Source organism: Sphaerodactylus townsendi, linkage group LG02, assembly GCF_021028975.2.
Source record: "Sphaerodactylus townsendi isolate TG3544 linkage group LG02, MPM_Stown_v2.3, whole genome shotgun sequence".
Lineage (NCBI taxonomy): Eukaryota > Metazoa > Chordata > Lepidosauria > Squamata > Sphaerodactylidae > Sphaerodactylus > Sphaerodactylus townsendi.
Genome location: NC_059426.1, coordinates 133,090,227 through 133,105,749, shown reverse-complemented (window position 1 = coordinate 133,105,749; position 15,523 = coordinate 133,090,227). Strand labels below are relative to the sequence as shown.

The following is a 15,523-nucleotide window of genomic DNA, read 5'->3' as shown; positions in this document are numbered from 1 at the left end:
GGATGTTAATTAGCTTTTGAAAACAGGCAAACAGTTCTAATCATAAAACTCATGGCAGGTGCATTTTGTTCCTGAACACTCCTTTGATAATTCAGCAGCTGGATATTTTGAAATTAGAATTCTTCCATCTTGACGTGCATGCCTGTTAAGTGATCAAAGATCCTGGAAGAAATGCCATGTTCCTGAGCTGTAATAGTCTTAACTTTCTGCTAAGTTATCGTTTAGGCTGAGGCAGTCACAATCAGTGTGCCTGTTGATATATTATTCGCAAAGAACAATAGTTGCAATCTCTGGCTCTTTAATGGGATCATAAAACATTTATGACCTAATGGGTCAGTCTTTTGTGTTGTTAGAAGTGAAAGAATATTTCACTTTTATGTGCACTATATTTTTTAAAGATTGTTTTTTTACTTTACTGTCATTCTGTGATCCTGCAGCAAGTACTACATACTGAATTTCAGTAACTAATGTACACTTTAAACAAATCCACTCTAATTCTACAGTGATAAAGGGTCACTTACATATTTTAATGACAGAAATGGAAGGAAATTGAAGGCATGATTGACAGTTTTTTTTCTAATTATATTTCCATGTAGTTCTTCTATACCCTTCTGTGGGATTCTTGTACACGGTTTCTACAGTCAGCAACTACAGAAAGACCTCCTATTCGGCAAGCAGGTAGCATTGAGAATTGGTGCCATTCTCGGCCTGGAGATTAAGAGATGGGTGCAGCATGTTTAAACTGCTTGATGGACCAATTCCTAGGTCAGACTTTTCAAGCTTGATGGACCAATTTCTGGAGTCTGGTTCAAATATCCTGGAATGCTATTACACCCTCAAAATAACTGATTATAAAATTATTATTATTTGCTTAACATAATAACATAAAGCTTGGTGGACCAATTTCTGGAGCTTTTCAGTACATTAGTTTTTTTTGCTACCATAAACTGAATTGACACATTCAATTTACTTCTCTCTATCCATCTTTTGAACTGCATGTCCAGTTGATGTTCTCATTTATATTATATTATAATATATGATATGATATTATAGGATCTAGGGTGGACCCAGGAAATTACAGGCCAGTCAGTTTGACATCTGTTCCTAATAAGTTAGTAGAATCAATAATTAAAGATAAAATTATAAAACATGTAGAAAAGCAAGACCTGCTGAGGAAGAGTCAGCATGACTTTTGCAGAAGCAAGTCGTGCCCTACAAACTTTAGTAAGTTCCTTGAGGGTGTAAACAAGCATGTGGATAAGGGGAAACCAGTGGATTTCCAAAAGGCTTTTGACAAAGTTCCTCACCAGAGACTATTGAGAAAACTCAGCAATCAAGGAATAAGAGGGGAAGTCCTCCTATGGATTAAAAACTGGTTGAGAAACAGGAAGCAAAGGGTGGGTATAAATGGGAAGTTCTCACAAACGAGAGATGTAGGGAGTGGTGTTCCCCAAGGATCTGTTTTGGGACCAATGCTCTTTAACCTATTCATAAATGACCTGGAAGTAGGGGTGGGTAGCGTGATGGCCAGGTTTGCGGATGATACCAAATTATGTAGGGTGGAGAAAACCCACAAAGGATTGCTAAGAGCTCCAAGCGGACCTTGATAAATTAGGTGAGTGGGCTCAGAAATGGCAAATGCAGTTCAATGTAGCAAAATGTAAAGTGATGCACATAGGGGCAAAAAATCCAAACTTCACATACACGCTACAGGGGTCAGTGCTATCAGGTCACAGACCAGGAAAGGGATTTGGGCGTCTTAGCTGATAGTTCCATGGGAATGTCAACTCAATGCATGGCAGCTGTGAAAAAGGCAAACTCTTTGCTGCGGATAATTAGGAAGGGAATTAATAATAAAACTGCAAAGATTGTCATGCCCTTATATAAAGCAGTGGTGCGACCGCACTTGGAGTACTGTGTTCAGTTCTGGTCGTCACATCTCAAAAAAGATATCGAAGAGATAGAAAAAGTGCAGAGAAGGGCAACGAGAATGATTGAAGGATTGGAGCACCTTCCTTATGAGGAGAGGCTGCAGCGTTTGGGAGTCTTTAGTTTGAAGAGGAGACGTCTGAGATGGGATATGATTGAAGTCTATAAAATTATGCATGGAGTAGAAAATGTTGACAGAGAGAAATTTTTCTCTCTTTCTCACAATACTGGAACCAGGGGGCATACATTGAAAATGCTGGGGGGAAGAATTAGGACTAATCAAAGGAAACATTTCTTCACACAGCACGTGATTAGTGTTTAGAATATGCTGCCACAGGAGGTGGTGATGGCCACTAACCTAGATAGCTTTAAAAGGGGCTTGGGCAGATTTATGGAGAAGTCGATCTATGGCAGGGGTCGGGAACCTTTTCCCCTCAAAGAGCCATTTGGCTCACCACCAAATTTGGCTCACCACCAAAGAGCCATTTGGCTCACCCCCCCCCCCACTCTCTCGCCCCCCTTCCGCTCCCCCGCCGACTTGCTCCCTCGCTCGCTCGCCCTCCCTCCCCCCGCCCGCTCACCCCCCCGCGGGCTAGAGATGTGCCCGCCCTGCTTCCTGCAGGGCGGGCGAAGAGGGGCCCGGCGGCTCGGCCTGCCCGGCCGCCGGGAGAGCGCCCGCCCCGCAAGCAGTGGGGCGGGCAGGAGCCAAAGCCCGCGGCGCGGCCTCGCCGGCCGCGGGCTAGAGATGTGCCCGCCCTGCTTCCTGCAGGGCGGGCGAAGAGGGGCCCGGCGGCTCGGCCTGCCCGGCCGCCAGGAGAGCGCAAGCCGCGGGGCGGGCAGGAGCCAGAGCCCGCGGCGCGGCCTCGCCGGCCGCGGGCTAGAGATTTGCCCGCCCTGCTTCCTGCAGGGCAGGCGAAGAGGGGCCCGGCAGCTCGGCCTGCCCAGCCGCCGGGAGAGCGCCCGCCCCGCAAGCAGCGGGGCGGGCAGGAGCCAGAGCCCGTGGCGCGGCCTCGCCGGCCGCAGGCTAGAGATGTGCCCGCCCTGCTTCCTGCAGGGCGGGCGAAGAGGGGGCCAGCGGCTCCATTCATGGAGCCGCAGAACAGCGGCGGAAGAGCCGCATGCGGCTCGCGAGCCGCGGGTTCCCGACCCCTGATCTATGGCTACCAATCTTGATCCTCCTTAATCTGAGATTGCAAATTCCATAGCAGACCAGGTGCTCGGGAGCAGCAGCAGCAGAAAGCCATTGCTTTCACATCCTGCATGTGAGCTCCCAAAGGCATCTGGTGGGCCACTGCAAGTAGCAGAGTGCTGGACTAGATTGACTCTGGTCTGATCTAGCAGGCTCTTTCTTACATTCTTATGTTCTTATATTAAATACTATTCCTATTTATATTATGTTAAATAAATAATAAAAATAATTTTATAATCAGTCATTCTGAGGATGTAATTTCATTCCAGGATATTTCTATAGTTATTAAGTATATGAATTCAGTACACATGAGTACTGAGCAAGACACTGTTTATTTCCAGTGTTTAGAGCCAGCAGTTCCCACTCAGAAATATACCTCCAAAATAATTCTGCGTCTAGCCTTTGCCACAGTCTTCATTTTAACTTTTCCCCTCAGGACCAATAGTTAAAAGAGTTTTAAGAAGTAATGCACTAGTTGTCTCTTGGCAGGAGACTGGAGAGCTGAACTCGTCCTTTCTCTGCTATGCTCTTGAATCTTTGGATCACTTTGTATTATATACAAGAATTCAGAGGACAGGTGTGCACTGATGTGGCATGAGAAAAGAGATCTAAAGTTTTTGTTCTTTTAAAAAATATTCAACAAATGTAATTTTTCTGAGATTATATCTATCTCTGGAAAGTTCCTGTCATGTAAGCATTTTACATAGAAATAAAAAGTAATTGATAAAAGTTAGTTTTTATTAAAAAGAATAGTTGAGCTTTCCATTGATAAAATACAGGGTTAGAGGGGAAGAGGAATGTAAGTAATAAGAACTTAGGTGAACTTTAAACTTTCAACCTAAATTTATAAAAACTCAAGAAATTCTAAATGGCAGGATTATTGTAAGATGGTGGGATAAAAATCAAATATAGGCATATAAACTTTAGTATAATTATCACTGCCTCAACAGGAGCTGGAGGAATGGAAATAAATCTAAAACATAGGTCAACAACAGCCTTTTCCACACAATCCATCCCCCCCCCCCCCCCCACCCGTTCACCTGTATCACAATGTTTGTCTGCACTTATCTCCTATAAAAGTTACATTTTTTATTTTGGGTGATCCATTGATTTGATGCCTTGTCCATCTGTTGAAACATTGCTTCATGTAATTGTGGGTTTAGTCATGAGTAAATTTACCCATGTGTAAGAAAAACTGAATCATTGCTTTGTGTAATTGTGGCTTTACTCATGAGTAAATTTGCCTGCAGGTATGGGAAAATACGAGGGGAAGAGAAGTGAGAAATACAGTCAAAAGAATATAAAATACACAAAATAATGAAAACCAAGAGACGAGGGGAGAAGGAATTATGTGAGGGACATGAAAAAATGGTGCACCAGGCTCCAAGGGAAAAGTTGAACAAGGGCACAAGGACTTGAGAAACAGGCTGGCTTTTCAGCAGGAAATTTAAAATGTTTAAAGAATACCACACTGCAAGGGAAGCTGGCTTGGAAACATTTCAACCAAAAGAATTGTCATAAAAGGATTTTCAAATATGACAGGTTGAAAGGAAAATGAAACATTTCCAGGATGAATGGAGGGAAATGAAGGGCTGACCACAACAGAGGAAACAATTTATTAAAGTCCCAGAAACATTTTAAATTACTTGTGTGGAAAAGGCCGACATAATCCATTCGAACCAAAGGCCTTGGCAAGTTAAAATTACATTAACAGAAGTACTGATTCTGGGACTCAAGACTTAATGTGGTATGGATTATAGTATGGTAAATTTGAAAAGCAGAGTTCAAAATTCAACTCAGCACAAATCTTATTGTGTGATCCTGTGAAAATTAAACTTCAACCTGGTGTAGCTTTCAGAATGATTGTAAAGGTAAATAAAGATTGGAAATTTACTTTGTAGAGCAGAAAAAATACCGTTGAAAAACATATAAAATCAGAAATCAGTCCAGTTTAATATGTGAAATTGATTCCCAGCCATATATATACTCAAGCAGAATTGTCTTATCACACTGGCCAATAGCTTCATATTTTCATGACCTTCATTTGCCCATTTTTGCTAAAAGCATGAAATCTCTACTATGTATGTAGGTTTTCACCCAGGTGATTTTTGCTTAACCATTTTTTTCCAACAGCAATTCAAGTTATCCTTTCTTTTACGCTTCTGCTACTTCCTCAGATCCCCACTTGTGAGTGTCCACTGACAGTCCTTTCCTTCAGTCTCTTGGAACTTTCTCCATCCAGCATTCCTTCCCTCTATGTCACCATCATTTTCTGCTAATAACATTCAGCACTCCTGAAGTATATAAGATGTTTCCTTTTCTCCTGCCCTATTTTCAATCCCTTCTGTTATGCATATTTCCCTCATATATTCTGCCAACCTTAATTCCATTCAGCTTCCAAATGTTCAGCCTCTACTGTTAGTCTTTGTTTGAATATTGAGAACAACAATGTTCTGTGTGTAGTTTTTCCTACATTTCATTTTCCCTACTGGAGTTGCATTGTTTATGAGTATTGCATTGCTGAGCCAAAGGAGTTACAGTAGTTATGCACTTTCCTGTATCAGGAACTCAAGAACGCATCTTACTTCTTCACCTACTAAATACTTTGGTGAAATTTTCAATATCACAGGTCAAAGAGAATGATTTAGATCACAGGTGTCAAACTCGTGGCCCTCCAGATGTTGTGGACTACAGTTCCCATCATCCCCTGTCAGCATGATGCTGGCAGGGGATGATGGGAACTATAGTCCATAACATCTGGAGGGCCACGAGTTTGACACCTATGATTTAGATGCTGAAATGCTCACAGAACTGTGCTTTTCTAGCTCCCCTTTGTCAGCTGCTCCGATGGTTGGTAGATCCTGCAGAATAGCCATTGGGGGATAGATGACAATGTGGCAGAAATTCCTCCCCTTGCACAAGTTGTAATTTGTTATGTTTGCGTAGGGCATCATTGTATGCAAGCCTATTTGACATATGGAGGATACTTGGTGGCCCTGTGTTCTGTACCGACAACAGGAAGCTTATAAAGTATAGAATGGTGTTAAGTTGAATATTATGAAAAAGTCATTTGTGTAATTTATTTCTTATTTATTAATTTGCATAATTTGTAGTCCACCTTTTTCACTGGAATTTAAGGCAGATTACATACAATAGGATCAAGAGGATAATCAATATAAGCAAGAGGTCACAAAGTCAACAAGAAACCTTAAAACAGAACTAAAGCAAAGCATATGTATTAACATAACACATTAAATTATGAAGAACTTACATAGTAGATTCCTGTTTACAAGAAGCTATATAAAGGACCATGGACCACAGTCCCTAATCAGTTATCCAAGTAACTTCGATATGTCACTTTTAAAATCAGATTTTACAGTTCAACCCTATTACCTGCATAGAAAATCAGTTTTGAATCACTGAATTTTGCATAGTTTGTGGAATATCAGGAGCGTGGGAGCCTTCCTGACCTGCTCTGGCAGGCCATTCCATGAGGTGGGATCACAACAGAGAAGCTCCATCTTCGGAGTTTTCAAAAGGCGGGTGGGTATGCGTAGGTGAAGGATACTTTCAAATATAAGATTTCCTCCTTTAAATGTATGATCCATTAGGTAAGGTCCAAGTACAGGCAGTATCCTATGAAGAGGTGCAGTGTATTCTGCCCTACCACTTTAATGAGGCTATACAATATTTTAAAAATAAATCATAAGCAACCTATTTTAATTGCCTTTATGTAAAAGTATACAAATGAGTAAGAAATCATTGGTGTGCTAGTTTTTTTTTTACTCTAGTAAAATTCCTTTTTTTTTTTAAACAGGGACATGAGTAAAAACCAGTGTGTGTCAGGGAAACTTCACTGTACAGTAGCCACATTGGTATCTACCACGAAATGCCCTATGTGGCAGCTGTCATGTTTGAAAGCTTGTCAGCCAACGCCAGGCATTCCCAGAGGTAGCTTGACTTAGACATATATTGGTATATAACTTATTTATTGTAGAGTACTTTTACTCATTTCTTACATATGGTTTCAGATATTTTAAGCCGCTTAAACCGTATTCAGTAATTTTATTCGTAATTTTTAAAAAAGTATATTTGATCTTGAAAACTGAAATACTATGACTGTCTAAGATACTTGATAACTGTGACTGGACCATGCTTAAGAGCTGTGCATATATTTCAAATAAATCAACAGTTGTTCACTGGCAAGTGTTTTAGCATTAACTGTGCTGTGTGTTTTAAGAAAAAAAATACAGTATGATATGAATCCTTTATGTTATGTACAGATTAATGCAGCATTCTTTGACTTTTGTCATATTAATTGCTTTTAAAAACTAATGATAAATATTTTGCTGCAATTCTGTTATGAAGTTTTAATTGTACTTTCATCCATGATATAACTGATGTTTATGTTTTCACCTGTCCTTTGCTTTAAATAAATGAATAAATATTTTAGTAGTTTATTGCTTGAAAAACTTTGAATTAATTGTTTTAAGATATGGATCATAACTTTTCTTTTTTATGGAGTCCCAGTTCTGTAGGACATAATTCAGATGCAATGATGAGAGGGAAAGATGTTATTACCTTATATCTTCCAAGCATTTGCCATCCTCTTAATAGTCTGGTGGTTGTATGATACATCTGCTCATTGAACTTGTTGGAATTTGTTTATTTAGTGGCCTTTACTTTCCCCAAGAATAACGTGTGGGAAAGAAAATATTCATATAATCAGCATATTTTTATTATTTTGTGAGTTTCCCATCTTAATTTTAAGCCATTAATTTGTTTTTGCATGCATATGCATGCATACTTACATGCATTAGTTATTTGCTTGATTGGCATTAAATTCCATTAAGTTCAAATGAGAAGAAAATTTAGATCTCAGGCTTTTTCTCTTTAATTTTCTATTACATTACATCGGTTTAATTTTTTTTAACTGTTCAGTCTAAGGCTTGTTGAGGTTGATTTGCTCCTGAACTGCTTTGTTCCCAGACATTGCCATCATCCCCAACTACCACCAAGTCCTCTCCATCTGATCCCATGACCACCTCCAGAGCTAATCAGGTACAGTATCATCCTACCATCTACACCATACTTTTCACGAGCGGCAGCTTGCAAACTGGAGAAAAAGATATGGTGGGTTAAGGTTTTATTTGTTCATTCACATATATACATCCATAATCATGGATATCTAACGGTGTTGCGTAGAGAGTTTTCTGACTTGATATATGAAAGAAATTACCAGAAAAAGATTTAGAAAGTGATTTTGTAGCATTACAATAATTGTTTCCTTCAAGGTAATTCTACAATTTTAATAAATAATTGTCTAAATTTTTGAAGGTTGTTCAAAAATCTAAAAAAAAGTTGATTTTTATGAAGAACAGGAAACTGCAATCACATTTTTGGACTATATCTTAGTTTTCATGGTGTCTAACTAGAAATGGAATAGTAAACTTGATGAACCGTTATTTGATTTACCAAGGTAATTCTGATGTACTTACCATGTGATAGTTACAAAGCAATCATACATTGGAAAAAGAGAAATTCATCAAAGAGCTGCTGATATGGATCACTGCAATGAAGTCCTTTAAACTGGCAAGACATAAATAGTCAAATCTGCCTTAAGGAACCCTATGTACATATTTAATTGCACCTGGTCTGGAATAATTTTATCAATTCATATGTTAGAAATATGAGACTTTGTCAAAGCAATATTAATGTCTCTATTATATCTTAATATTGTGTATTTGTATAAAACATAGAATCAGAAATAATGCACTCTAATTGGTTTTTCATCATAATGTGTTTCTTTTAAGATCAAAATATTTTATAGACTTTCTAAGATACTGTTTCCTTTGTGCTTCTTTTAATGTATTGCCACCATTTATTCATAATTTATCTTTGCTGTTCAAGACTTGTTCAGACATCTTAAATTCTAACGAACAAATACAAATGAAGGAAGATACACCAGTCTTAAACTTTCTTAGTTGCCTTGCTGTAGAAATGTTATATTCTACTCAAATAGACAAGTGAAGGAAATTAAAAGTTGTGCTGTTAATGCTGGTGTTAATTAATTGGCATTTGTTTCTAACTATATCAGTGATTAACATTTAGCAGCATTGTATTGACCAGCATTTGCCTTATGCTTCCTTCTCTGTAGACCCACTGATATGGAACAGATTTAGTCAGACTGGTTCCTTTATCTTGCTTTTTTATTTTAAAATGTATTTTGGATAGCATCTCGTCAGCTAGTGTGATGAGTAGAAATGAGCAGATAACCACTGGATTTTTTACTAGTGAGATTCATGAGGCAGCAATGGAGTCCAGATGGCTGTAAAACAGCATAGTAGAGCTATAGGCTTAAGACAAGCTAGGAATTTCCAGCATAGACTACTGACATTGGTGGATTCTGCACAGCACAAATGTAATGTCTTTACGATGTATAAAAAGATCCATTTTGGCATTTTGTGTTCCCACAGCCCAAGCATTGCCAACCAAAATGGATCCTTTATCCTGCCTGCTGCATAGAGCTCTTGTCAGTTTCACTTTTGCGCCCGCCATTTGTGTGCTGCTGCAGAGATTCTCTGTGCCTCCACCATTTGCTGAAGGTTTTCTATGAAGGTTTCTTCTGCTTGCAGCTGATCTGCATGCAATTCTGCTGTAAAAAGTATATAAATAAGGTTTGTTTAGCCTAGCGATCTCACACACGTGTTGTTTTTCCTTGTTGTTGTTTGTTTTGAGGGGAATGTCTGCAAAGCTACAGTGACACAATTATTCATGTTGCAGCTTCTCTAATCGTGTTGCCATAGCTTTGCAGACATCCCCCTCAAAACAAAAAAGGAAAACAGAACCTGCACATGATTGCTAGGCTGAACAAACTCTATTCATCTACTTTTTACAGTGAAATCACACTATCTAGCACCCACAATTCATCGCATTGATGGGCATCCCCCCCAAAGTAGACCAAACCAAAGTAGACCATCCCCCCAAAGTAGACCAAAGTCTTACGCCAACAATGCTGTATTACAATCTCATACACAAACAGGCTTCAAATGTCTCTTAAAGACACTCGCACAATATTGCCATCAGAATCTTCTCACTATTAACTACGAAAAGACTAAAATTCTTGTATTCTCTAAGCATTGGGAACTCCATACATGGAAACTGTATGGAAAAAAGATAGAACAAGTGGAGGAATTCCATTACCTTGGTGTGTGCTACTACTACAATCTCAGATGGTGCTTTCAGCTAACACAAGTTATTAAAACATCCAAACAGAAAACATCAACAAAAGCAAATTTTTTCTACACTAACGGTGAACAGTATTCTCCAGCTGCCATCAAATTGCTAGAGTCTCAATTACTTCCCCAAGCCCTTTATGGAGCACCATTACGGATTTGCAATCTCAAAGCTGAGATCGAAATTATTCAATACCACTTCATTTGTCGTCTTCTTGGCATTCCAAAATGTGTTGCTTATTTTTCCATTTGTTATGAACTTGGCCTATCATTGATGGAGACAAAAATTTGGATGCTTACCATTAAATTCTGGCTTCGTCTCCATTACAGGGCTAAACCAAAGAGACTCTTTGCTGTCAGACTCTTTTCAATCAACATGGTATAAGCAAATAACAAAAAAGCTAAGAACTCTAGGTATCTCTTTGGACTCCATAGGCAAACGAACACTACATATTTGCAATAATAAAGAAAAAACTGGTTGATAGGGAGAAACAGTTAATCTATGCCCAGGCAATGAGACCTTGTTCCCCAATGGCATTCGATCTCTCTTCAGAACAAGGATGCCTTCCAGCATATTTTACAAACCTTACCTCCCCACATACCCGGTGAGTTTATGCAAGCCAGATTTAATATTCTTCCATTGGCCACCTATAAGGGAAGACTTGCAAATATTCCATACAGTGAGCGGCTTTGTCCATGTTTGCAGGGGCACATAGAGACCACCGAGCATGTCATGCTACACTGCAACTTCTATACATTCCAAAGAGACAAGATCATAAAACCTCATCTGAACGAAGCCCTACACACTTCTGATAAAGGGAAAATCAAATACTTACTACGTGATAAGAATGTCCAGATCACCACAGACATTGCCGCATTTTTAGTAAAGGCAATGAAGATCCAGAACTTTAATATTACTCCTTATGGACAATGAAATGTAAATTGTTTTAACATTTTCCTTCTCCCTACCTACACTGTAGGTGGTTTTATTCCATTTTTTTATTTTAATTTGTGTATATGCCAATAAAAGGTGTTGTGTGTTGTTGAAATCACACGCAGATGACCTGCAAGCAGAGGAAACCTCTGTGGGAAACCTTCATGGACAATCTACTGCAGCATAAAAAATTCGGGCATGAGCAACGAAAATGAAAGGTTTGCGTGGAAGAAATAAAGTATTTCCTTCCTGCTTTGTGTTCGCTCAGCAGGCAGGAAATATCTTCAACCTAGGTTGAGGGGAAAATATCACTAATTTAATAATTTTTGAAAAACCAGGATTGAGAGAAATAAAATGGGCTTAAATCATTTTGGGGAAGAGAGCTATGCAAAGTTCTTCCCCAAAAACCTTTTTATAACATCCTAAAGACGTTATATTTGTGCTGTGAGGAATCCACCATTGGCACATATACAAGGTATTCCTAGCCAGTCAGCAGCCACACGCTTGCACCATACTGTGTGTAGCTATCCTCTGTCTCCACCATAATTTCTTGCCATCTACCTATACAAACACAAAAGCTCTTATCTCCCTCAAGTGTCACTTGATGGTATTGCCTTCCTGCCCACCACAGTACTTCTCCTGTTTCTGCTTACACTTTTTTTGGCAATTCTAGAATACATGCAGTTTTCTGTTTTCTGCAATTTATTTTTTCCCCAGCAGTGAGCTATTGAAGCAGAAGCTTTTTCTCCCACTAGTAATTGTTCCAGTGAGACTATTAAGATGGAAAACCCTGAGCTTATACTATGGATCACCCACCATTTAGAGCATGCTCTAAATACAAGCAAACATCAGCACTTGGACTGTCAGATCCTTATGATCTGGCAAAAAGATTTCAATGTGAACTATCACGCCAGTATAAAAGAACAAACCTCTTTTTTCATTTCCACATGTAAATTTCCTAGTGTCCAGGTTATCTGAAATTTGATAAAGTGCTATTTTAGAGTAGAATAGGTTGTGTTCACCAAAAGAATGGCTACAGTAGGAACTTACATTAAGATGAATGAGAAAGGAGTTGTTGCCTATTTTCCTTACTGGTTTTTTTTGGGGGGGGGGATAATCTTTGAGGGTGATTAGGGAATTGTGATCAGGCAAAATTTCTTGTAAATGAAATTAAGAGAAACTGAAAGAAAATACTGAGTGACAGAGTACCAGAAATTGCAGAAATTGCATAGCTGAAGTTGCTGCTCAAGGCTATCTTACAGGAACATAGCTTTTTCCCTCTTGACCAGTGATATGGTGATGTACAGCTTCTCCATTGCCATCATGTCAGAGAACCTGATGCTTATGTGAGGAACCCATAGTGCTGGGACACACTTCTGTAGACTTTTTGTTGTTAATAGTAGGATTTTGGTTGTTAATAGTAAAATTAATATCATTTAATTCTAGGATACTTTTTTCAATATGGAGATCTGTGATTTTACTACAATTGTATTTAAGACAATTCCAAAGGAAATATCACCTCAATGGTGATAGAACTGAAATGCTCATAAAGGAAAGAAGAATTTAAAAAAAATTATTTGCTAGACTGATTTTAAGGAGTGTTACCGTACATCAGTTATGTTCAAATTTCTTTCTGAATGCCAGAGGTATCATTAACAGTTCCATCTTAAGCTGTCTTTTGTAAATGTATGGGCTTAGGTGTTCCTGCTTAGGATTTCACTGAAAGTACTTCATACCACTAATGCGGCTGCATTAATGTAAGAGGCAGCAATGGTGATTTCCTTTCTTTTCTTTTTTAAAATTTTTTTATTGATATTTTGGATTATTTCTTGCTTATGCTTTACATCATTATGTTACATCCTCCATATCCTTTTACACCCCCCCCCTTTTTTCCCATTCCCAACCGCCCATTTTCTTCCTTCTGTTCTTCAAATGTGCAGCAGCAGGTGATTTCCTTTCATTCCTTCTCCTTACTGCAACCCACTAACCCATATAGTTATTACTGTATTCAGGCCCCACACTCTTGAGAAACTTGACAGGGCTATAGGATGTATAAAAAGCATATTTAAATTGTACTACTTTTGTGTTTGTGGACAATATTTTAGATCATGATTTTTCATTGGTAACAATTTCTCATTTTTATTTGTTATTATGTCAACTGTTCCCTGTTGCTGATTCATTAATTAAAATTGTCCTTAAATCTCAGTAGCTTTTTTATATTATGATAGTTTCACTGCCCAATTATTTAAAGGTTTTTCAATATACAGAGGGTATATGCTTGTGAATTTACCAAAACAAACATAGGTGAACTCTTGTCTCTTAAAATCAACCATAATCTGTGGGAGTAATTCCCAATTAAAATGTCACAGAACTTTTATTTGATGCAATAAAAGTTATTGCACTACTGTTGCTTTTGGAGTTTTTCTAATAGATATTTTCTAATGGATAATGGACCAGCACAGCTCCATGCAATTTTTGTATGTAAATCTAATAAAGGTAGAAGTATGCATTCAGTGCCAGTGTGTCTTATGTGGTCAGTAATCGTACAGCAATTTTTTAATAGTTCTTTTATATGTTGTGCAATTTGCTCATTGTTTTCAGTGCCTTATACATAAATATAAACGCATACAGCGTTTACTATAAAATCATGGTCTGTGTTCAAAGGTGAACTATTTTGTTTTAATTATAGCTTTTATTTCTTTATTTTTAATTTCACTAGATAAGTACAAGGCTTTGGACATGCTTAAAATAGCATATTTATTTTCCTAACTTCATTTATAGTCACTTTCGCATTAAGACTCAATGAGTACTTGAACATTTTACATTTTGGTGTACATTCTAGTGAAGTGTAGAGGACTGGAAGCTCAGTTTTCTGGCCATAAGGGCAATGCTGCATTTACTGGGAGACTTACTTGGAAGCTGTGCTTCTTGAGGGAGCCCTTGCAACTTACTGGGCAGTCTCCATCTACTGACTGTATGCCTTCACCCAGGCAAGAACTAATACTACCCAGATTCTGGCTGCTTCCCTACAAGCAAAGCCAATGCATTTTGTTTACTTTTTAAGGATTTTTTTTCTGCTACTCTATGAGTAATGAGCACAGAAATGAGCACAGAAATGAGCTTTCTGTGGAGCCCAGATTCTAGGATTTTCCAAGCATCTTGCATTTGACTGCCATATAATGAATGATACAATGGAGCAATAACTGCTAATTTATTAGTGTATGAAGTGCTGGGACTTTTGCATAGCAGGACATGTCCCCAGATTTTGTTAACTCACAGCCTTCTCGATGCATTCAAAGTTGTTGTACTGAAACATAACCATCTTTTTTCTGCAACATCTGGGTATTTGTTTATTTATAGTCCACCTTTCTCCCTAAGATTCAAGGCAGTTCAGATTATATAATTTAATTAGACAATATAACCAAATAACACTTTAATTTCAGTGGTAGAAAATAATGCAAAAGAAAAGGGTAGAAGACATGATATATCATAAACAATGCAGATAACAGAATTTTTTAAAATAGAATGTGCAGTAATAGCAGGTAGGCAGCCCAATCCAGGGGAAAGGAGGGTGCAAAGTTGCTTTTGGAACTGGCACAAAGCAGCGCCAGCAAGGTGGGCAAATGCACAGGCAGGCAGGCACCATAAAGCTCTGTGGCGCCCAACCTGGAAAAGCCTGCTGCCCAAAGAACCATGTTGGCCTAAAGCTGGATGCTGGTGCAGCTGGGGATGGGCTTGGGGCATTCCCAGGCATAGAGCTGACTTCAGTTGACTTCCACTGGGCTTCTGAACCAGGAGTGCCCCTTGCATAGGCCCCTATTTGCCCTATGGATTGTAAATCCATATGTCCATTTTGCCCACTGGAGAGTTTTCAGGCGGCCAAGGATTTTCTACTGTTTGCTACCTTTCTGCGTTGCCTGGAAGTCATCTGGAGATGGTGCAGTGATAGCACTACCATCCTTGGCTGCCAGAGTGCTCTGGATTGGGCTGTAAAATATGCAATAAATACTGAAGTATACTACAATACTATTCCTTTTATAAAGTGTCCTCCTGTACCATTCCATTATACTACAGCCCTATTGCCTCAATAAAAACGCCCTCCTGAATAATTTTGCTTTGCATAATTTGTAGAATGATAGAAATGTGGGAGTCCTAAAATTTCTTTTTTGTTATGTCCAAGAATTCCATTTAATCTTCTCACAGATGTTTTGTCTTGTTCCTGTAATTGTACCATGT

At 38.7% G+C, this 15,523-nt stretch overlaps 1 protein-coding gene across 4 annotated transcripts in view; it reads left to right on the top strand.

The window, feature by feature from the left end:
- The window catches only part of NOVA1 (NOVA alternative splicing regulator 1), a 181,864-nt gene that overhangs the window by 145,762 nt on the left and 20,579 nt on the right, over positions 1-15,523 (top strand). For 3 of the 4 annotated variants that reach the window (XM_048484400.1, XM_048484402.1, XM_048484403.1), the window contains one exon: positions 8,108-8,179. The exons of the other annotated variant lie outside the window; for it this stretch is intronic. In XM_048484400.1, the coding sequence (XP_048340357.1) occupies positions 8,108-8,179 (72 nt within the window). The remainder of the gene's footprint in view (positions 1-8,107; positions 8,180-15,523) is intronic. 4 annotated transcript variants of the gene reach the window in all.